General features: G+C 41.2%; 2 protein-coding genes and 1 pseudogene across 3 annotated transcripts in view; all 3 read right to left on the minus strand.

Moving 5' to 3' along the window:
- LOC129513505 (protocadherin alpha-C2) overlaps positions 1-13,929 on the minus strand; it is a 143,351-nt gene extending 129,422 nt beyond the window's left edge. Inside the window, exons 1-2 of one of the 2 annotated variants that reach the window (XM_055331563.1) lie at positions 11,521-13,929; positions 6,207-6,301 (exon numbers count right to left, since the gene is read on the minus strand). In XM_055331563.1, the coding sequence (XP_055187538.1) occupies positions 6,233-6,301; positions 11,521-13,929 (2,478 nt within the window). In that variant the 3' untranslated portion in view covers positions 6,207-6,232. Of the gene's footprint in view, positions 1-6,206; positions 6,302-11,520 lie in introns of those variants that run through there. The other variant, XM_055331562.1, reaches the window with a different exon arrangement.
- LOC129513558 (protocadherin alpha-10-like) lies at positions 3,586-6,102 on the minus strand. Its single transcript, XM_055331683.1, is given in 1 exon segment — positions 3,586-6,102. A coding segment is annotated over 1 exon segment (2,517 nt).
- Positions 13,930-15,923: 1,994 nt separating the features above from the next.
- LOC129513315 (SOSS complex subunit C-like) lies at positions 15,924-16,630 on the minus strand (annotated as a pseudogene).
- Between the last annotated feature and the right edge of the window lie 5,258 nt (positions 16,631-21,888).

The following is a 21,888-nucleotide window of genomic DNA, read 5'->3' on the forward strand; positions in this document are numbered from 1 at the left end:
CTCTGCCTATGTCTTTGCCTCTCTCTCTCTCTGTGTGACTATCATAAATAAATAAAAATTTAAAAAAAAGATTTAAAAAAAATCATACTAAATCTAATTCATTTACTCAATTTTATTTTCCTGTTCTTATCTCAAATGCAAAAGCCCAGTGGAAATTTGCATAGCAACTATTATCAATTGCAATAAAGCTTATCAGTCATATTAAAAGAGAAAAATATTTTAATCATTCTCAAGACTATTAAGAAGCCAACAATCCAATATCTGAAATCCTTCTGATAAGATGGCAGCCATTGGTAAAATCCCAAACTTCTCTAATGAAAAAAATTGTAAATAGCTATCCAAGCCAATCTTAGGTCATATGTGAAAGTGAGTTTCAGTATTCATTTGGAACACTTTAAAAAATAGTGATTTAATGATTATAAATCTATGAAAAAAATTTATAGTTCTAACTACTTGTAATTCTTCTTTAAATTCTAATTCTTTTTTAAACGCAAGACTAGCATAGTTGCATAAAGAGCAAAATAATTTTAGCACATAGGGATTACTAAATGCAGAAAAAGACATGACAAAGAACTAAATTTCCTTGTGTTTTCTGATTTAAATAATCCAATCCCTTTGAGAATATACCATGCTGAAGGTCCATTCTATTTCTGGTTTAAGGAATTGCCTCATTGGTTAAGTACACATTAAAGATAGTTTTTAAAGCCCTCAAATTCTCAGGTTATCATATAGCTAAATAAATACAGTGTACTGATAAAGCTATGGGTTGGTTACTCATCTTAAAATAGAAAATAACAAACACAATGCCATCAAGAGCTATTAGCCTCATTTTAATATCACTTAATAAAGAGCATATTAAATATGATCATAAAATTAAGATGGTATAGTTTTTTTACATTTATTTATTTATTTCAAAGAAAGAGGGAGACTGAGCACATGGGAGGAGGGGCAAAGGGAGAGTAGCTCAAACAGACTGCACTGACTGCAAAGCCTAATGTGGGGCTCAATCTCATGACCCATGAGATCACGACGTGAGCCAAAACCATGAATTGGGTGCTTAACCAACTGTGCTACCCAGGTGCCCCTAAGATGCTATACTTTTAAGAGAAATTGACTAATTTCTTTTTTGGCAAGAATGTTAAAAGCAATCCTTGATTTGGAAAATTTTCTGGTTTCATTCTTAAATTTCAGTAATTCTGAATTGAATGAAAGAAACTTTGTCCATTAAATTTATTTTAAAATATTTATCTTAAAGCAGAGACAGAGGAAGATGTCCTTGCTAGTTCTCAACTACTCCTGACATCTCACCTCGTTTCATCTCCTACTGCATTGCTTCCTCCAAAGACTTTAAAATTATATTACTGGATAAAATGCTAACTGGTTATGTTAAAACTTTGGTGAATACTTGTATTTTAAACATGTCCCCCCTGGGATCCCTGGGTGGCGCAGCGGTTTGGCGCCTGCCTTTGGCCCAGGGTGCTATCTTGGAGATCCGGGATCGAATCCCACGTCGGGCTCCCGGTGCATGGAGTCTGCTTCTCTCTCTCTCTCTCTCATAAACAAATAAATAAATAAATAAAATTTAAAAAAACAAATAGGACTAAATTGGTAAATGCACAATTCTGTATTTCATTAATTGCTCAGAAAAAGAGATGCTTTTGGATAAGACTTTCCTGCAAGGGGAACATAGCGACATTATAAAGGGCTGAAAGAGAGGGCAGATATAAGATAAAGGGATTCTATATACAAGTTGAAATACTCTAGTGTAACTTATCTTCTGTAATCTCATAGAACTGTGGACTGGCCATGGGAAGTATTAGCATAAGAAGGCAATGCCATGCTTAAATTCCTGCCACAGTTGTCTTTCTCAATGTTCCTTACTTGGATAGAGATTCCAAGTTTTACTGGAAGCTTTTTGTGAAATACAAACGGAGTAGAAATTCAGCCTGCATACAGAAAGGAAAAAGCATTGCTAAGAACCAGAGTCAAGATGATAAACTAGATACACTGCTATTATGGTAACACTGGACCTAACAAAATAAACAAAAATGAAACCATAGGTATCAGGTAACAACCAGTCTCAAAAAGGAATAATGAATAGGATAGTGTTGGCACCCTGCAATTTAATTGTCCTTCATTTCTCAGTCTACCCCATTTAACGCAATTCTGTTTAAGAGGACTAGAAAAACTATAAATTGTACTCTATGATATCAAATCAGTAGATAACGTTCTAAGAGAACAATTCATTTCTCTCTTCAAATTTCTCATGTTAATTTGGACTAAAGTAATTGTCTCCAACCTCCCTAAAATTAAAAGTGATTTTCAAATGTTCTCCATTATTAAACATAATCATACTCTTTCTTCACAGTGCAAAAACTACTACTTGAACATAATAAGCAATGTTTTATGTTAACAAAGCAGTAGGTAATGAAGAGCGACTGCATAAAATTATGTAAATAACTATAAAACTTCATCTTCTGCTAAAAAAAGTGAATAGTATACATCAGCACAGGTACCACCACTACTAAAATAAAAATGATAATCATTTTAAAATCTCAAAATATTTTCATAGATTAGGATATTTATGAACGAATTTCAAGTCTACACAGAGTACCACTAAAAATAAAATGTAAACATGGAATACTGAAGATATAGTATTATTATGTTATACTGCAGTATAATATTCATTTTTAAGGTTTATTTCTTTATCTGAGAGATAGAGCAAGGAGGCCTGCATGAGTGAGGAGGAGGGACCAACAGAGGGGAGGAAGAGAAATCCTCAAGCCAATTTGCCCCATGGTTGGAACCCAGTTCAGGTCTCCATCCCAGGACTCTGATCATGACCTGATATAATCAAGAGTCCCAGGCTTAACCTACAGAGCCACCCAGGCACCCCCCAAACATTCTTTAATAAGGGAAAAAAGGCACATTTTGATCCTGAAGAGAACTGAAAGCAGTCTTTAATGATTTTTTTAAAGATTTGTTTATTTATTTATGATAGACACACAGAGAGAGAGAGAGAGAGAGAGAGAGAGAGTCAGAGACACAGGCAGAGGGAGAAGCAGGCTCCATGCCAGGAGCCTGAGGTGGGACTCGATCCTGGAGTCCCAGGATCGCGCCCTGGGCCAAAGGCAGGCGCTAAACCACTGAGCCACCAAGGGATCCCCTGAGAGCAGTCTTTAAAAGTAATATGGCCATATCAAAATTTAGATTTGAAAGTTAAATAAACTTAAAGAACTATTCTCATAAATACTTGTAAAAATAAAAAAGACTGCTTTATGAAAAAACCAAAACCTACAAATGACTTCAAATATTTGATTGGAAATATAAATACTTAAAAACAAGTTGAACTATTTAAAAATTGAAGTATCAAGAAAAACATGATGCACAGAGTACAATAGACAAAACACAAAATGAACTTTTTTTTATTTTTAAAAGTAGGCTGCATGCACATCATGGGGCTTGAGCTCACCACCCCAAGAGTCACATGCTCTACCGTCTGAGCCAACAGACACCCCCAAAACGAGCTTTTAGATAAATTATATTAGGCATTAGTAGAAATATTTGAGATTTTACAGCAATATGCTATATTAGAAAGGATGAAGATATTCTGAGACATATGCATGAGGGCAAAAAGCGATTAATAAATTATTCACAGATCAACATATGGAAATTAAAAAAGTAATAACCCACCTTTCCAGAGTAGTCCCCTCCAGAAGACTCTCCTTCCATTTCCACATCTGGTACTGGACACGGTGGAAGGCTGGGGCTGAAGGCCATGAGGTCGGCCTTGGGCGGGCCCTCCCCAGAGCACACCCTCTGCCGCCTCTGCTGCGAGTACGACCAGCTCCCCACCGCGCTGGAGCACACCAGCGTGGGCTTCCCCGGCCCGCACGCGCCCTCGCTGGGCGGCGCCGAGCACCGCAGCGCCGTGGACAGCAGCAGCGTGAGCACCAACAGGCTGGACACCGCGCAGATGGCGACGATCAGGTACACGTTGACGTCCACCAGCGCCGCGCCCGCGCCCGCGCCCGCGCCCGCGCCGCCCGCCAACACCCGCGACGACGGCCTGGGCGCCTGGCCGCTCTCCACCAGCGACAGCAGCACAGTGGCCGTGGCCGTCAGCGCCGGCTCGCCGTGGTCCTTCACCAGCACCAGCAGGCGCTGGCGCGGCGCGTCCGCCTCGTCCAGGGCGCGCGTCGTGCTGATCTCGCCCGTGTACAGCGCCACGCGGAACGGGCTGCGCGCGCCCCCCGCCGCCGGCTGCAGCTCGTACGACAGCCACGCGTTGTAGCCCGAGTCCGCGTCCACCGCGCGCACCTTGGCCACCACGTGGCCCGCGCCCACCGCCCGCGACACTGGCTCGCTCAGCGCGCCGCCCCCGCCGCGCGCCCCGGGCAGCGGCAGCAGCGCGGGCGCGTTGTCGTTCTCGTCCAGCACGAACACCTGCAGCGTCACGTTGCTGCCCAGGGGAGGCACGCCCGCGTCGCGCGCGCTCACTTGGAACTGCAGCAGCTCCAGCTCCTCGTGGTCCAGCGGCTGCAGCGCGTACACCTTGCCGCTCTCCGCGTGCACCGACACGTAGCTCGACAGCGCGCGCTCGCCCACGCGCCGCTCCACCAGCGAGTAGGACACCAGCGCGTTCTCCTGCGCGTCGGCGTCGCGCGCCGACACCGTGAAGATGTGGCAGCCGGGCGGGTTGTTCTCCTTCACGAACACCGTGTACTCGGGCTGCGCGAATGCCGGCGCGTTGTCGTTCACGTCGGCCACCTCCACGGACACGCTGGCCGTGGCCGACAGCGAAGGCGAGCCTCCGTCGCGTGCGGTCACTACCAGAGCGTAGTTCGCCACGCTCTCTCTGTCCAGGGCGCTGTCCAGCACCAGCGAATAGTAATTCTTGAAGGTGGACACCAGCTTGAAGGGGCCTTGGGGTGTTAGTGAGCAGGTCACCTGCCCGTTGGCGCCAGAGTCATGGTCAGTTACGCTGATTAGGGCGATGACGGTGCCGACCTGAGCATCTTCTTGCACCGGGAGAGCCAAAGAAGTGATAACCACCTCAGGTGGATTATCATTTTCATCCAGAACTTCCACTAGGACGGTGCAGTGACTAACCATGGGTGGGTTTCCTCTATCTGTAACATCTACATGAATTTCGTAAGTGTTACTATCCTCAAAGTCAATAGCATCATTTACTCTTATTTCTCCCGTTTTTTCATTCATTAGAAATTTCCTTCTTATGCTGGGAGAAACCAAAGCACTAAATGAATATATCATTTCCTTGTTTATTCCTTCATCTGCATCAGACGCATTTAGCCATATTACTAAAGTTTGGTTCGCTGAATTTTCATACATCTTTACTTCATAAACAGATCGGTCAAATATAGGCGCATTATCATTGGCATCCAATACCAAGATCAGCAGAGTAACAGATCCTGTATATTCCGGTTTGCCTCCATCAGTTGCCGTTAATAACAACTGAAGCTGAGGGTTTTCTTCACGATCTAGCATTTTTCCTAGAACAAGCACTGGAAATTTGCCTTTGTCTTTTTTGTTTATAATATCAAGAATGAAAAACTCATTTGGACTGAGTCTATAAGTCAGCACTGCATTCTCTCCAACATCCGCATCAGAGGCGCCTTCTAACGGAAACCGGGAGTCAAGCAGTCGAGATTCCGGTATCGAAAGCTTTTGTTCTGAGACTGAGAAGATGGGCGCATTGTCGTTAATGTCCTTCACCTCCACCTCCACATGGAAAACCTGCAGCGGCCTGTCCACAATCACCTCCAGGTGGATGCTGCACTCCGCGCTCCGCCCGCACAGCTCCTCCCGGTCGATCCGAGAATTCACAAACAAAATGCCATTCTGCAGATTTACCTCCAGAAGGTCCCCGTGGCCTTTGGACGCCAGTCGGAAAAGGCGCGGCACCAGCTCCGCCAGCTCCAGCCCCAGGTCCTGGGCGATGCGACCCACGAAGGTGCCGTGTTTGGCCTCCTCCGGGACCGAGTAGTGAACCTGGCCGCTCCCCGCCTTCCAGGCTGCGAGGAGCAGAAGCAAAAGAAGCCCGTGTTGGGCTATGAGGCCGCTGGGTGTGTAGACCAGCATCATACCTTTTTGTCGATTTACAAATTGATGAATCAGCGGTCTAAATCAAACATGCTCTCTGGATTTTCCTATTCTTTTTCTTACATCCAATTTTGTCGAAATGGCTGAGATCTGAGTATGTAGCTCCTTTTTAGTTCTTGAGAAACAGGATTATGCCTTTGTTGTAAAAAATTTTATGGAAGACAGCGACATCCGGTGGCTGAATGTGTAAGTATATTTCCATAAGTTTAACAACTTGTATTCATAGCTTTTAATTCTATTTTTACGTATTTGTATCTCTATGGATCCTCAAAACTTCACGTGATTTCTCTTTCATATACAATAGTAATTATCATCTACTCTTAGTTCAGCGTTTTGTTGAGTGCAGAACCTCAGAGAGGTAATTTCTTCCCCAACCATGATTATCATTAGCTACATTTGAAAATACTTAGTATCTGTATATAGTGAGTGTATCAGTATTTTACTGGGTAACAAATTTAGACGTCTTCAACTTCTTAAAAGATCTTATTTATTTGAGAGAGAAAGAGAGAGAGGCAGAGAGGGGGAGAAGCTGACTCGCACTGAGCAGGGAGCTGGATGCCAAGACTTGATCTCGAAACTCTAGAATCCTGACCTGAGCTAAATGCAGGGGATTAACCTACCGAGCAATGCAGGTGCCCCTAAATGTCTTCAATGTTGACACTTAATTTACTTCTTTTTTATTATTTTGAGATTAAATAAACCTTACTGGACACTAATCTGAAGAATCAGTTCTCTGTGAGGTGTTTGAAACTCCTAAATTTCAGTCATCACTAGATAGTTGAGGGAAGATTATTGGCTTTGACATCAGAAATGTCTCCATTCTGATTCCTATTCTTAAACTTTCTAGTTTTGTGACTTGGGGAGAATAGTTTAAACTCTCTCTGCCTCTGTTTCCAGTTTTATAACATTCATAAAGTAACAATATGGTGATTGTATCAATTATGATACATTAAATGCCTAGGACAGTACCTTAAGGAGAGTAAGTGCTTCACAAATGGCAATATCCTCAGGCCTCAATTTAGCCACATTTCTTTTCATATTGTGTCAAGACCACAATTGGCTTTTTGGTAAAAATTATTGCCTATAGAATTTTATCACTCTGCAATGCCTTTACTATTACTACTGCACAGGCTGATTGGTGGTTCTTGTCTTTAGGAAAATAGAAAAGTGCTTTTTATTGAGAAATTTGTTACTACAGGGAGAAGTTTCATTTTTTGCTATGCATATTACATGGGCAAAAATAATTTTAGTTATGATTCTAGATAAAATAATTCAAAAATTTATGATTTCTACTGGCAGGGACAAGTGCTTTCATCTTTATTATATTTAATCTTTTCAAGTACCCTAAATGAACAGTTTTGGAATTATCTAATAGTTTATCAGTATCAATAAAGCCTTTCATCACCACCTGCAGTAAAAATATTTTCTCTTTCTCAAAGTTCTTGGAATCAAATATTCAGCAACTGACATTCCCTATTAATATATCTACACTACTGAAAGAAAAAAAGAGAGAAAACTCTCTTTTTCCAAGAAGAGAAAACTTAATAATAGGACCTTTGGTCTTACCCAGAAGGTTAATTTATTTACTTTAATGATATTATGATTTATAAAAGAGCCAAAAAAAATTTTAATCCTTTCAGTTGTTATTAAGAGCTAAAAAAATAGAGCAACATTTATGAACAAGAAAATAGGAATGAGTCATTGAATTGATTCATCTGTTCTACTAAATTGTTTTTACACTTTTCTACTTCTTTAGACTGACCTTAAAGGTTAAAGTCCCTTCACATTCTGGTTTTAAGGATTATTTTTCTTGTAAAGCATGAATTAAACATAAACAAAACTCCATTCCTATTAATGTTTGTTTTATAGCAAGCAATAACATAGCTGTGCCAATTAAATCTTCAATAATGAATAGAAAGTAGGGGATACTTAAATTATATCCTGTCAAATAATAGGAACTTGCTTTGCCAAGCATCTCAATAGGGCTATTGGATCTGAAACTTCAATTGAGTAAGAACCACCTGGAGTGCTTATTAAAATTTGCAAATTTGCCAGTCCTACTTATTTCAAATGTTGTCTGGGAACCAGAATGTTCATTAAGTACTCCAGGTGTTGCTAATGCAGTTAGAATTACCAGGTCTAGGATAGGATAGGCTCACCATAGACCGACCCCAAGTTACCTAGGATATACTCCCTTTATGTCTGTGATCCTGTGTATTTATTTATAGTGTCCCTTCACTCTCAAGTTTCAGATTGGATCAGAACTTAGCCTACAAGTTGGGGACTGATAAAGGGAAGTTTCATTATTAGCTTCTTAATTGCTACTTGAATTGAGGAGTGTTATCCGCAGAAACACAGAGAGGTAGCTACTAAATAAATACTAAAGTGTCTTCCATGCTCTCACCTCTCTACTTTGAACTTCCAAGCTATTTTGAATCCTAACCTCCCTGGATCCCAGTGTGCTCATGCTTTCTGATGATGCAAAAGATAAATTCATTGTTAGATGTTCACTGATCTTCTGAAAATTTGCATATGATGATAGCCCATATTCATGAGAAAACAAGTATTAATATAAAGGACAAAATTACCAATTATATCAATACAGCCATCAATAATAAAGAATAAAATTTATAGTTATAGGAGATATATTAAGTATTTAATAAATAATACTAGCTCTAAGAAACTAGTGGGAGTGTGGAGGGGAGTTAGATTTCTAGCACTCTTCAGTCCATATAATCCATACAGCATACAATCAAATACCCGGGCTCAGTTCATTTAATTCATTGATTCATCTGTTCTACTAAATTGTTTTTATACTTTTCTACTTATTCAGACTGACCTTAGATTAAAGTCCATTCAAATTCTGATTCAGGTGTCCTTGCACCTGAAAAAGTGCAAGGACAGAGATATTTGAAGGCATAAGTTTGGATTTAAGGGGAGTTATGCTGGGAAACCTGGGCGGCTCAGTGCTTGAGCCTCCGCCTTTGGCTCAGGACAGGGTCCGGGGGTCCCAGGACCCAGTCCACATTGGGCTTCCTGGGTGGAGCCTGTTTCTCACTCTGCCTGTGTCTCTGCCTCTCTCTGTGTGTGTCTCTCATGAATAAATAAATAAATAAATAATCTTTTTTTAAAAAAGTAAGAAGAGTTATGCTGACAGACATAGATAGGATTGATCACAGGAGCATAGAGAATACTCAAGTTTTGAAAGAAGTATAATGAAAAGAGGCCCTTGAGGGGTGCAGTGGATTAAATGGTGAACTCTTGATTTTGGCTCAGGTCTTGAGATTGGCCCTGCATTGGGTTTTGGGCTCAGTGAAGAGTATGCTAAATCTTCTCTCTCCCTCTCCCTCTATCCCTCCCTGTGCTTACTCACTCTCTCTGTTAGATAGATAGATAGATAGATAGATAGATAGATAGATAGATAGATAACATTTTAAAAAAGAAATATAATGAAAACTGATTGCTTTGGAACATATACTACACATGTCTTCTATAAGGGAAAAGAAAAATTACTGAAATATATCATTTAAGTGAATTTTACTTGCACTTTCATGGTTATACTGTGGCTCTATTCTCAAAACTACTCTGATTTTGCTCTGCTGAGTTTTTAATTAAGGAATGTATGTAACACAATAAAAAATCCTGGAATAGACTGGAATAAGTCACATAACAAAAACTCACTGTAAGTACAAAGGAAATTTCTACAATATAAATTAGAAAACAAAAGCTTCAACTAAAGACAGAGTGTGAAGAAACACCAATCTGATAGTCACAGGCCACAATTCAGAAAATATAAGTTTAACATGGAATGAATTTGAAGGTGCAATCTCATCTCCAGATTTCTGTCTTTCAGGATATTGAGGGGAGGGAATACCTGGGTGGCTCAGTGGTTTAGCACCTGCCTTCCGCCCAGGGCATGGTCCTGGAGTCCTGGGATGGAGTCCTGGGACTGAGTTCCGCATCCGGCTCCCTGTATGGAGCCTGCTTCTTCCTCTACCTGTGTCTCTACCTCTCTCTACCTCTCTCTCTCTCTGTGTGTGTGTCTCATAAATAAATAAATAAAATCTTTTTTAAAAAAAAGAATACTGAGGGGAAAGTTAACCATCTCAAATGACAGGGGTAACTTTTTTAAGGTATAGACTATGAATTCAACAGAATTCAAAGTGTAGAATAGATATCTCTAATGCACAAACATTATATACTAACAAAAATTTCAGTAAAAAGGAGAAAGTCTTCTGAAGAAAGTACCTGACAGGAAGTATTTTTTTCCAATATCAGATAAAAATTTAATTTTATAAATTTCAAAATACTTTCTAAATATAGAAAAAATTTTCAATCAATACATTGTCAAGCATATAGAAACATATTTTACACAACTTGGAATGAGAGTTGTATTTCTAACATTTATTGTCAGAATTCTATTCCTAAGGTAAAATAACTATTTTCTAAAGTATACTGAAATTTACTCATTGAAATAAAAAACACTGAGTAAGGCTGGCCAACCAAGTCTTCAGCCTCACACAGAGAAAGGTAGAAAACTACAAAGTTGGGATCCCTGGGTGGCGCAGCGGTTTGGCGCCTGCCTTTGGCCCAGGGCGCAATCCTGGAGACCTGGGATCGAGTCCCACGTCGGGCTCCCGGTGCATGGATCCTGCTTCTCCCTCTGCCTGTGTCTCTGCCTCTCTCTCTCTGTGTGTGACTATCATAAATAAATAAAAATTAAAAAAAAAAGAAAACTACAAAGTTAATGTAACAGCTACTACACATTTTGCTTTGGGACTTCTTGTAAACAATAGAATTATATTAAAGCACCATGCAAACTTTAGAAATGAATACATGGTAGAGTGGTGTTGAAATATATTTAATGTGTAGCAATTAAATTGTTGTTCACTGAATACTTTTCAGATAGGTTTGTTTGGTTTTTTTTCAGATAGGTATTAAATGAAACTAATTCAGATTCAGCACCCAATAAATACGTGCTAAGTGTATTTTTTTTATTTTTCATTTAAATTTTTTTTCTTTTCAAGATTCCATCCATTTATTAATGACAGACACACAGAGAGAGAGGCAGAGGGAGAAGCAGGCTCCATATGGGGAGCCCCCACGTGGGACTGGATCCCGGGTCTACAGGATCATGTCCAGGGTCGAAGGCGGCGCTAAACCGCTGAGCCACCTGGTCTGCCCTCAGTGTATGGTTTTTAATGATTCACAATTGGAAGATGAAACACAAAAGTCAGCTATAAACTTAAAGTGCCAAGTTCTGAAAAATAAATAAGAAATACTTGCAGATCTCTAGAATGAGAAAAAAAACTATAAAGACACCTTCTGAGGTAATAAGAATTGTTTTCAGACTTCAAAAATAAATAGATAAAAGAATAAAATATTTGAGTAACCCACCTTTCCAGAGGACTGCAAAGAAGCTTGTGGATCTTCAGTTGCGTTTAGAGATCCGGGACACGGAGGCAGGCTGGGGCTGAAGGCCATGAGGTCGGCCTTGGGCGGGCCCTCCCCAGAGCACACCCTCTGCCGCCTCTGCTGCGAGTACGACCAGCTCCCCACCGCGCTGGAGCACACCAGCGTGGGCTTCCCCGGCCCGCACGCGCCCTCGCTGGGCGGCGCCGAGCACCGCAGCGCCGTGGACAGCAGCAGCGTGAGCACCAACAGGCTGGACACCGCGCAGATGGCGACGATCAGGTACACGTTGACGTCCACCAGCGCCGCGCCCGCGCCCGCGCCCGCGCCCGCGCCGCCCGCCAACACCCGCGACGAAGGCCTGGGCGCCTGGCCGCTCTCCACCAGCGACAGCAGCACAGTGGCCGTGGCCGTCAGCGCCGGCTCGCCGTGGTCCTTCACCAGCACCAGCAGGCGCTGGCGCGGCGCGTCCGCCTCGTCCAGGGCGCGCGTCGTGCTGATCTCGCCCGTGTACAGCGCCACGCGGAACGGGCTGCGCGCGCCCCCCGCCGCCGGCTGCAGCTCGTACGACAGCCACGCGTTGTAGCCCGAGTCCGCGTCCACCGCGCGCACCTTGGCCACCACGTGGCCCGCGCCCACCGCCCGCGACACCGGCTCGCTCAGCGCGCCGCCCCCGCCGCGCGCCCCGGGCAGCGGCAGCAGCGCGGGCGCGTTGTCGTTCTCGTCCAGCACGAACACCTGCAGCGTCACGTTGCTGCCCAGGGGAGGCACGCCCGCGTCGCGCGCGCTCACTTGGAACTGCAGCAGCTCCAGCTCCTCGTGGTCCAGCGGCTGCAGCGCGTACACCTTGCCGCTCTCCGCGTGCACCGACACGTAGCTCGACAGCGCGCGCTCGCCCACGCGCCGCTCCACCAGCGAGTAGGACACCAGCGCGTTCTCCTGCGCGTCGGCGTCGCGCGCCGACACCGTGAAGATGTGGCAGCCGGGCGGGTTGTTCTCCTTCACGAACACCGTGTACTCGGGCTGCGCGAATGCTGGCGCGTTGTCGTTCACGTCGGCCACCTCCACGGACACGCTGGCCGTGGCCGACAGCGAAGGCGAGCCTCCGTCGCGTGCGGTCACTACCAGAGCGTAGTTCGCCACGCTCTCTCTGTCCAGGGCGCTGTCCAGCACCAGCGAATAGTAATTCTTGAAGGTGGACACCAGCTTGAAGGGGCCTTGGGGTGCTAGTGAGCAGGTCACCTGCCCGTTGGCGCCAGAGTCACGGTCGGACACGCTGATCAAGGTGATGACTGTGCCGGGCTGAGCATTCTCTGAGATAGGGAGAGACAGGGAGGTAACAGTCAACTCTGGAGCATTATCATTAGCATCCAAAACTTGCACAAGAACTGTGCAATGACCAGCTAGTGGTAGGGAGCCTTTATCGATTGCTTCCACTCGAAGTTTGTAGGTTTTGCTTTCTTCAAAGTCGATATGTCCTATTGCTATAATTTCTCCACTTACAGCATCTATGTAGAATTTAGATTTTATATCTGGGGAAATGTCACTAAAGAATGAGTAAATAATATCCCCATTCAAGCCTTCATCCAAGTCTGAGGCGTTAAGTTTAATTACCAAAGTCCCATTGGAGACGTTTTCTGGTAATTTCACAGCATAGAGTGTTCTATCAAAAGCTGGGGCGTTGTCATTGGCGTCCAGCACTTTGACGAGTAACTGAACGGTGCCAGTCAGCTCAGGTTTGCCTCTATCAGTGGCCGTGAGCAATAAATGAAGTTCCGGAGATTGCTCCCTGTCTAAAGGCTTCCGTAATACAAGTCCAAGAGGCTTTACCTGTTCGTCATTTGTTGGCACGTCCAGAGAGAAAAATTCGTTGGGGCTCAGTCTGTAAGTCAACAGCGCGTTCTCCTCAATATCTGCGTCGGAAGCGTCCTCTAGTGGAAACCGAGAGTCAAGCATCCTAGATTCCGCTATAAACAGATACTTTTGTGTCTCGGGGAACACAGGCGCATTGTCGTTAATGTCCTTCACCTCCACCTCCACATGGAAAACCTGCAGCGGCCTGTCCACGATCACCTCCAGGTGGATGCTGCACTCCGCGCTCCGCCCGCACAGCTCCTCCCGGTCGATCCGAGAATTCACAAACAAAATGCCATTCTGCAGATTTACCTCCAGAAGGTCCCCGTGGCCTTTGGACGCCAGTCGGAAAAGGCGCGGCACCAGCTCCGCCAGCTCCAGCCCCAGGTCCTGGGCGATGCGACCCACGAAGGTGCCGTGTTTGGCCTCCTCCGGGACCGAGTAGTGTATCTGACCGCTCGCGGGCTCCCAGGCTGTGAGCATCATAAAAAACAGCAGTAGATGCCGGTGCTCCCGATCGCCTTGATTTGAGCACACCATTTCAAATTAATTTTTTTTTCATTCAAATCGTAACTTGTCTGAAAATTTGGAGGAATCGTATTTCTTCCTTACCATCCTGAAGTGCTCGCCATTGTTCAACACTCGCTTAGAAAAACAGAGTGGAGTCTTCCAATATGAAAACGGATGACTTAGTTTTGGCTTGAATGAGAAAATTTCGCGGTAAAGAGCGACATCATGTGGCCAAATAGTAAGTACTAACTACAAATAACTACAAACTTTTTATTAATAAATGTGAAATTTTATTTTAACCTCTGATTCCCCCCCCCCTTCAGTTTCGCTACAGCACAAGACAACACTTCTCACGCCTGCTGAAAGCATTAAGAGACTTAACTTCTAAATATTTAGTGTGACCATAACTGGGGTCTCCTTATGCCTTGAGGTATACGTTTTCTCAAGTTTTAAAATAAAAATTAAAATCTGACAATAAAGTGAGTCATGGCAGAAACATTAAGTCTTAAAATTTTTTTCGGAGTTTACGTATTTCCATTTAGTTAGATTTCTGTTAAGAAATTGCTTGGTCTCTCTAGGGACCCAAGATCTCAACTATTTACTAATGGAAGAAAAACACAGAAGAGTTGTTTGTTTTTAGGACGCAAGGGATATAGGCAACTAATTCATGTACTTTTCCTGAGAGAATGTAGTAATGGAAGGTTTGGGGATCTTTGAAGGGGAATCATTTGTATTAAGTGAATTTTGCATGGAGAAAGTATTCTGTTTCTCTTTTCATCAGAATTCAACCACTGGGTGGCTCAGTGGTTGAGCGTCTGCCTTTGGCTCAGGGCGTGATCCTGGGGTCTCAGGATCAAGTCCCACATCGAGTTCCCCGCGTGGAGCCTGCTTCACCCTCTGCCTGTGTCTGTGTCTCTGCTCCTCTCTCTCTCTCTCTCCATGAATAAATAAATGAAATCTTAAAATGAAAGAATTTATAAACTCCGTTCCAAAAGTTCATAGTACTTATCTCTTTATTATTTCCATCTTTTCTAATCCCCACATTTCATGAACATCTACCTTTTTTTTACAACCTCCAATTTAATTTAGATTATTTATTTCATAACAAATTTATTTCATTAAATATTGGTACCCATCTGTCATACTTAGGGCAGTCTTTAATCAAGCTTGGGGTGTTTTATCCTTTTTAATTTTACTTCACAGAGCAAATTTTCTTGAATGTATTATTTTCCAATTTTGATATGTGCCTAAATGAGTTTTTCCAACTTGCATATGTTTTTAATTAGCACAAAAATGGACAATAAAACCACATAGGCATACCATTTATGTACTAATGCTAAGAGCATGTACAAATTTTTAAACCACATTTCTCATACTTAATTGTCTTTAATACCATTTAGTCATATAATTCATAGTGGTATAGGTTTATAAAAATGTTTAAGACTGATTGATAGTCTTAACTTAGGTGTCCTTTTGAAATGGAGAATAGAGGAGCTAGTTATGAGTTAAATAGTATTTCAGGATGGCATGTTGACTATAAACTCAGAAGGTACACAGATATCAATTCTATAATTAGTAAATATAAATATAACTTATTTAAGCTTACTGGTTCACATTTTTTAAAGCATCCTCATTTGTTTAAAATTAAGTACTATAAATGGTTCTTGAAAGTCTATTGTGGACATATGAGTCCAACTAATTGGGGGCCACAGGGGTGAATTATGTGACCATCCAAATTTGAGCCTGGTTTAGAGTTAAGAAATCAAACTACATTACAAAAAAGTTACAGTCATAGGTAACATAATCAGCCACTCAGATAATACAGCTTCCAAAGCTCATATCATCCTGGTGACCCTCCTTTACTTTTGACTTACACATAATCTTTCCTTTGAATAAGCAAAAAATATAAATGTTCACCCAAATCCTGGAAGTCACTGAATTCAATTCTGAATGATAATATTAATTCCGAATGATAGTAGTTTTAGCATTTCATATTACAGTCACTTTCATTACACATATTTTCTTCATTCTAGGTCAAGGTGAGGTAAAATAGGAAGAATATGATTCCCAAATGCAGAGTCTTGAGTTGTGAAGCATCCAAATGAATGTGCACGTGCATGCTGCAAAGCTATCTTTTGCTGGGCTGCAATATGCTGCTGCTCGGCATGGCCTGGAAGTCCTTTTTTTTTTCCAAAGAGAGAGAGAGAGCATGGGAGCATGTGCACACATGAGCATAAATGGGAGAAGGATAGAGGGACAGGGAGAGTGGGAATCTTAAGCAGGCTCCACACTGTGCTCCATTTTACAACCTGAGATCATGACCTAACCTGAAATCAAGAGTCAGATGCTTAACTGAATGTGCTACCCAAGTGCCTGTGAAAGTCCTTTTTTAAAAAAGATTTTATTTATTTATTTATGAGAGACACAAAGAGAGACAGAGCTTTGATGGAGGGAGAAGCAGGCTCCCTTCTGAGAGCTTGAGACATTAACAGGATCTCAGGATCCCAGGACCTGAACCAAAGGTAGAGACTCAACCACTGAGCCACCCAGGTGCCCCTGAAAGTCCTTCTTAAGAGAGAGTCTAGCTCTCTCTTAGAGTGCATTGCTAGTTCCAAGATGATTGGATGAAGATTGATTACACTAGTAATTTTCTTCCCTCATTGTCCAGTTCTGCCAAGATAGCAACTCTGTTTTTGTTTTGAAAACCTTGTCGTGAAGGGTTTGCTGACATGTTCCAATTTTCTGTTCCAACTATCTTCAGTGGCAATGAATTTAGCACTAATCACTAGGGCCATAAGAGGGATTTCCTTGCTGTGGGATGGCATTCTAAGGGATATGACCACTTAGATGCTAGCAAAGGAAGCCCAACAGTAGAGTCTACAACCTTCTGGTCCTCCTCTGAGCTTCTGCCTTCTGACTCTGCCTACATGAGTTTTAAATATTGCCGCTATCCTGGAGTATTGTAATAGCTTCTTACTGTGTTGTCTTGCCACAACCTCATTTATCCTTTACTAAATCCTGAAAGTCTTTCTGAAAAACACCTTTTATCCCAGTTGTTTCATATTTTCAGTTTTCAGAAGACTGTAGAGGTGAGTCAAAATTTCTTACTCTAGTATTCTAACTTATCCAAGAGATTTTTCTCTTACTACTTTTCCTGCCTTATCCCATACTCTTCCCTGTAAGAACCATGTTTTGACCAAAGTAGACTATTCTGTTTCTAGACACATTGCAATTTTCTGTGTACTCATTTACTTAAGTTCATCTGTTCCCAAGAATGCCCATCATGTTCAGTATTCCTCTCTCAGAGGAACTTGTCCATTTCTAAAAAGATTTGCTTAGAAAGAGAATCTCAGGGCAGCCCACGTGGCTCAGCAGTTTAGCGCCACCTTCAGCCCAGGGCCCAATCCTAGAGACCTGCATGGAGCCTGCTCCTCTCTCTGCCCCCCTCTCTCTCTCTCTGTATGTGTGTGTGTCTTATGAATAAATAAATAAAATCTTTTTAAAAAAAATAGAAAGGGAATCTCAGGCAGACTCCGTGCTCAGTGTGGAGCCTGATGTGGGGCTTGACATTCCCCAGAATAGATCACAAATTGGGTCACAAATCAGTCCTCAACAGATACAGAAAGATTGAAGTAATACCATGTACTTTTTCTAACCATAGCGCTATGAAACTATAAGTCAACCACAAGAAAACATTTGGAAAGACCACAAATACATGGAGGTTAAACAACATGCTACTGAAGAGTGAATGGGTCAACCAGGAAATCAAATAAGAGATTTTTTAAAAATATATATATGGAAACTGGTGAAATGAAAACACGATGGTCCAAAACCTTTGGGATGCAGCAAAAGCAGTCCTACGAGGGAATTTTATAGTAATATCACCCTCCTCAAGAAGCAAGAAAAATCCCAAATAAATAGCCTAATCTTAAACCTAAAGGAGCTAGAAAAAAACAACAAATTAAGCCTAAAGCCAGAAGAAACAGGGAAATAATAACGATTAGAGCAGAAACTAAAAAAAAAAAAAAAAGAAATAGAAGATATCAATGAAGCCAGAAACTGTTTCTTGAAAAAAATAATAAAACTGATAAACTTCTAGCCAGATTTACTAAAAAGAAAATAGAAAAAGATCCAAATAAGAAAAATCACAAATGAGAGAGGAGAAATAACAACCAACTCCACAGAAATACAATCATAAGAGAATATTATGAAAAACTATATGCCAATAAATTGGACAACCTGGAAGAGATGGATAAATGCCCAGAAACATATAATGTACCAAAACTGAAACAGGAGGAAATAGAAAACTTGAACAGAAAAATAGTCAGCAAAGAAACTGAATCAGTAACCAAAAAAACTCCCAAAAAGCAGAAGTCCAGAGCCAGACGGCTTCAAGGCAAATTCTACCAAATATGTAAAGAAGAGTTAATACCTATTCTTCCCAAACTATTCCAAAAAAACAGAATAGGAAGGAAAATTTCCAAACTCATCCCATGAGGCCAGCATTATCCTGATACCAAAACCAGATAAAAACTCCACTAAAAAAGAGAACTATAAGCCAATATCCTCAATGAACATTGATGTAAAAATTCTCAGTAAGATACTAGCAAACCAAATCCAACAGTACATTAAAAAGATCATTCATGATGATTAAGAAAGATTTATCCCTAGGTTGCAAAAGTGGTTCAATATTTACAAATCAATCAATATGATACACCACAAGAGTAAAAGAAAGGGTAAGAATCATGTGATCTGGGATGCCTGGGTGGCTCAGCAGTTGAGCATCTGCCTTTGGCTCAGGGTGTGATCCTGGGACCTGGATTGAGTCCCACATCCGACTCCTTGCAGGAAACATGCATCTCCCTCTGCCTGTGTCTCTGCATCTCTCTCTCTGTGTGTGTCTCTCATGAAAAAATAAATAAAATCTTAGAAAAAAGAACCATATGATTTTTTTCAATAGATGGAGAAAAAGCATCTGAATGGACAAAGTATAGCGTCCATTCATGATAAAGACCCCCAACAAAGGAGGTTTAAAAGGAACTTACCTCAAATTAATAAAGGCAATCTATGAAAAACCCACAGCTAATATCATCTTCAATGAGGAAAAAGTGAGAGCTTTTCCTCTATGGTCAAGAACAAGATGAAGATGTCCACTCTCACCACTATCATTTAATGTAGTACTGGAAGCCCCGGCCATAGCAAGCAGACAACAAAAAGGAATAAAAGGCATGCAAATCAGCAAGGAAGTAGTAAAATTTTCACTATTTGCAGATGACATGATACTCTATATAGAAAACCTGAAAGACTCCACCAAAAATATATTCTAGAATGGATACATGAATTCAATAAAATCACAGAATACAAAATCAATGTATGTACAGAAATCTGTTGCATTTTTATACCAATAATGAAGCAGCAGAAAGAAATTAAGGAATCAATCCCATTTACAACCTCACTAAAAACAATAAGAATACTCAAAATAAGTCAGTCGAGAAGGCCAATACCTAGGAATAAGCCTAACCAAAGAAGTGAAAAATCTGTATTCTGAAAACTATAATACAATGATGAAAGAAATTTAAGATGACACAAAGAAATGGAAAGATTTCCCCTACTCATGGATTGGAAGAAACAATATTGTTACAATGTCAATACTACCCAAAGCAATCTACACATTTAATGCAGTCCCTATCAAAATATCAACAGCATTCTTTACAGAGCTAGAACAAATAACTCTATAATTTGTATGGGACCACGATAGACCCTGAATAGCCAAAGCAACTTTGAAAAACAAAGCAAAGCTGGAAAGGTAACAATTCCAGACTTTAAGTTACATTACAAAGTTGTGGTGATCAAGATAGTATGGTACTGGCACAAAAGTAGACATATAGATCAACAGAACACAATAGAAAACCCAGAAAGTAACCCACAACTGTATGGTCAATTAATGTTTGACAAAGCAGGAAAGAATATCCAATGGGGGAAAAGATAAATCTCTTCAACAAATGGTATTGGAATAGCTTCTCGGCCTTTTGGCTAAGATCAAGTGCAAATAGTATTGGAAAAACTGGACAACAACATGCAAAAAGTGAAACAGGACCACTTTCTTACACAAAAATAAAGTCAAAATAGATTAAAGACCTAAATGTGAGACCTGAAATCATAAAAACCCTAGAGGAGAACTCAAGCAGTAACCTCTTTGCCATGGGTCATAGCAATTTCTTTCTATATATGTCTCCTGAGGCAAGGGAAACAAAAGCAAAAATAAACTATTGGGACTTCATCAAAATAAAAAGCTCCCAGACGGTGAAGAATTCAATCAACAAAAAGAAAAGGCAACCTACACAATAGGAGAAGATACTTGCAAATGTCAAATCTGATATAGGATTGATATCCAAAATATATTAAGTACTTATAAAACTCAACACGAAAAATGAAATAGTCCATTAAAAATGGGAGGAAGACATGAATAGACATTTGTCCAAAGAAGATACCTAGATGGCCAACAGACACAAGAAATGATGCTCAACATCACTTATCATCAGGGAAATACAAATCAAAGCTACAATGACATATCACCTCACACCTGTCAAAATGGCTAAAATCAGCAACACAAGAAACAACAGGTGTTGGCGAGGATGGAAAAAGGCACCCTCTTGTGCTGTAGGTAGGAATGCAAACTGCTGCAGCCATCTCTGGAAAACAGTATGGAGTTTCTTCAAAAGGTAAAAAATAGAACCACCCTATGATTCAGCAATTGCATTACTGGGTTTTTACCCAAGAACACAAAGATACTAATTCAAAGAGATACATGCGACCTGATATTTATAGCAGCATTATCCACAATAGTCAAATTATGGAAACAGCCCAGCTGTCCACTGATTGCTGAATGGATAAAGAAGATGTGGGACCCCTGGCTGGCTCAGTTGGTAGAGCACATGACTCTTGATCTTGGGGTCATGAGTTCGGGCCCCACATTGGGTGTAGAGCTTACTTAAAAATAAATAAACAAAATAAACTTTTAAAAAAAGGTGTGGTATACACAATGGAATATTACTAAGTGTAAAAAAGAATGAAATCTTGCCATTTTCAACAACGTGGATGGAGCTACAGAGTATTATGCTACTACTCAAAATAAGTCAGAGAAGGCCAATACCATATGATTTCATTCATTTTGGAATTTAAGAAACAAAACAAATGAGCAAAGGGAAAAAGAAAGAGAGAGAGGCAAACCAAGAAACAGACTCTTAACAATGGAGAACAAACACATGGTTACAGTTACTGGGGGGGGGGGGGAGATACGTGGGAGATGGGTTAAATAGATGACAGGGATTACGGAGTCCACTTGTGTGTGACAAGTACCAGGTGTTGTATGAAAGTGTTAAATCACTAAATTGTACACCTAAAACTAACATAACACTGTATGTTAACTAACTGGAATTTAAATAAAAACTTCTTAAAGATCATATTTTATTTATTTGACAGAGAGAGAGAGTACAATCTGGGGAAGCAGCAGGCAAAGAGAGAGAGAGAAGCAGGCTCCCTACTCAGCAGGGAGCATGAGGTGGAGATGGATCCCAGGACCTTGAGATCAAGACCTAAGCTGAAGGCAGACACTCAACTCACTGAACCACACAGGCACCTCTATTATAAAACTTTTTTTTGAAAGATGAAGAAATATCTCTCCATGAAAAGCAACACATCAAATAAAATTCAAACATAAGAGACTTGGAGTGCCTGAGGAATGCAGATTTTTTATGAATTGCCTTGACCAAAGTGCAAATTCCCTTGAATTTCCGTTTAACTGCTATTTGCATCAAATGTAAAGAAATGAAAATTCTACAGAATTAATTAGAAAAAATGCTACTACTTATGCCAATTTAAAAATGTACCACAAATAGATATAATGTCTGATTCCAGGTTATATTAAGACTAATACCAACCAAAAATAGATAACGATTGTTAACAGAAATAATGAACAGATGTATATGA

The sequence above is a fragment of the Nyctereutes procyonoides genome, unplaced genomic scaffold, assembly GCF_905146905.1.
Source record: "Nyctereutes procyonoides isolate TBG_1078 unplaced genomic scaffold, NYPRO_anot_genome, whole genome shotgun sequence".
Lineage (NCBI taxonomy): Eukaryota > Metazoa > Chordata > Mammalia > Carnivora > Canidae > Nyctereutes > Nyctereutes procyonoides.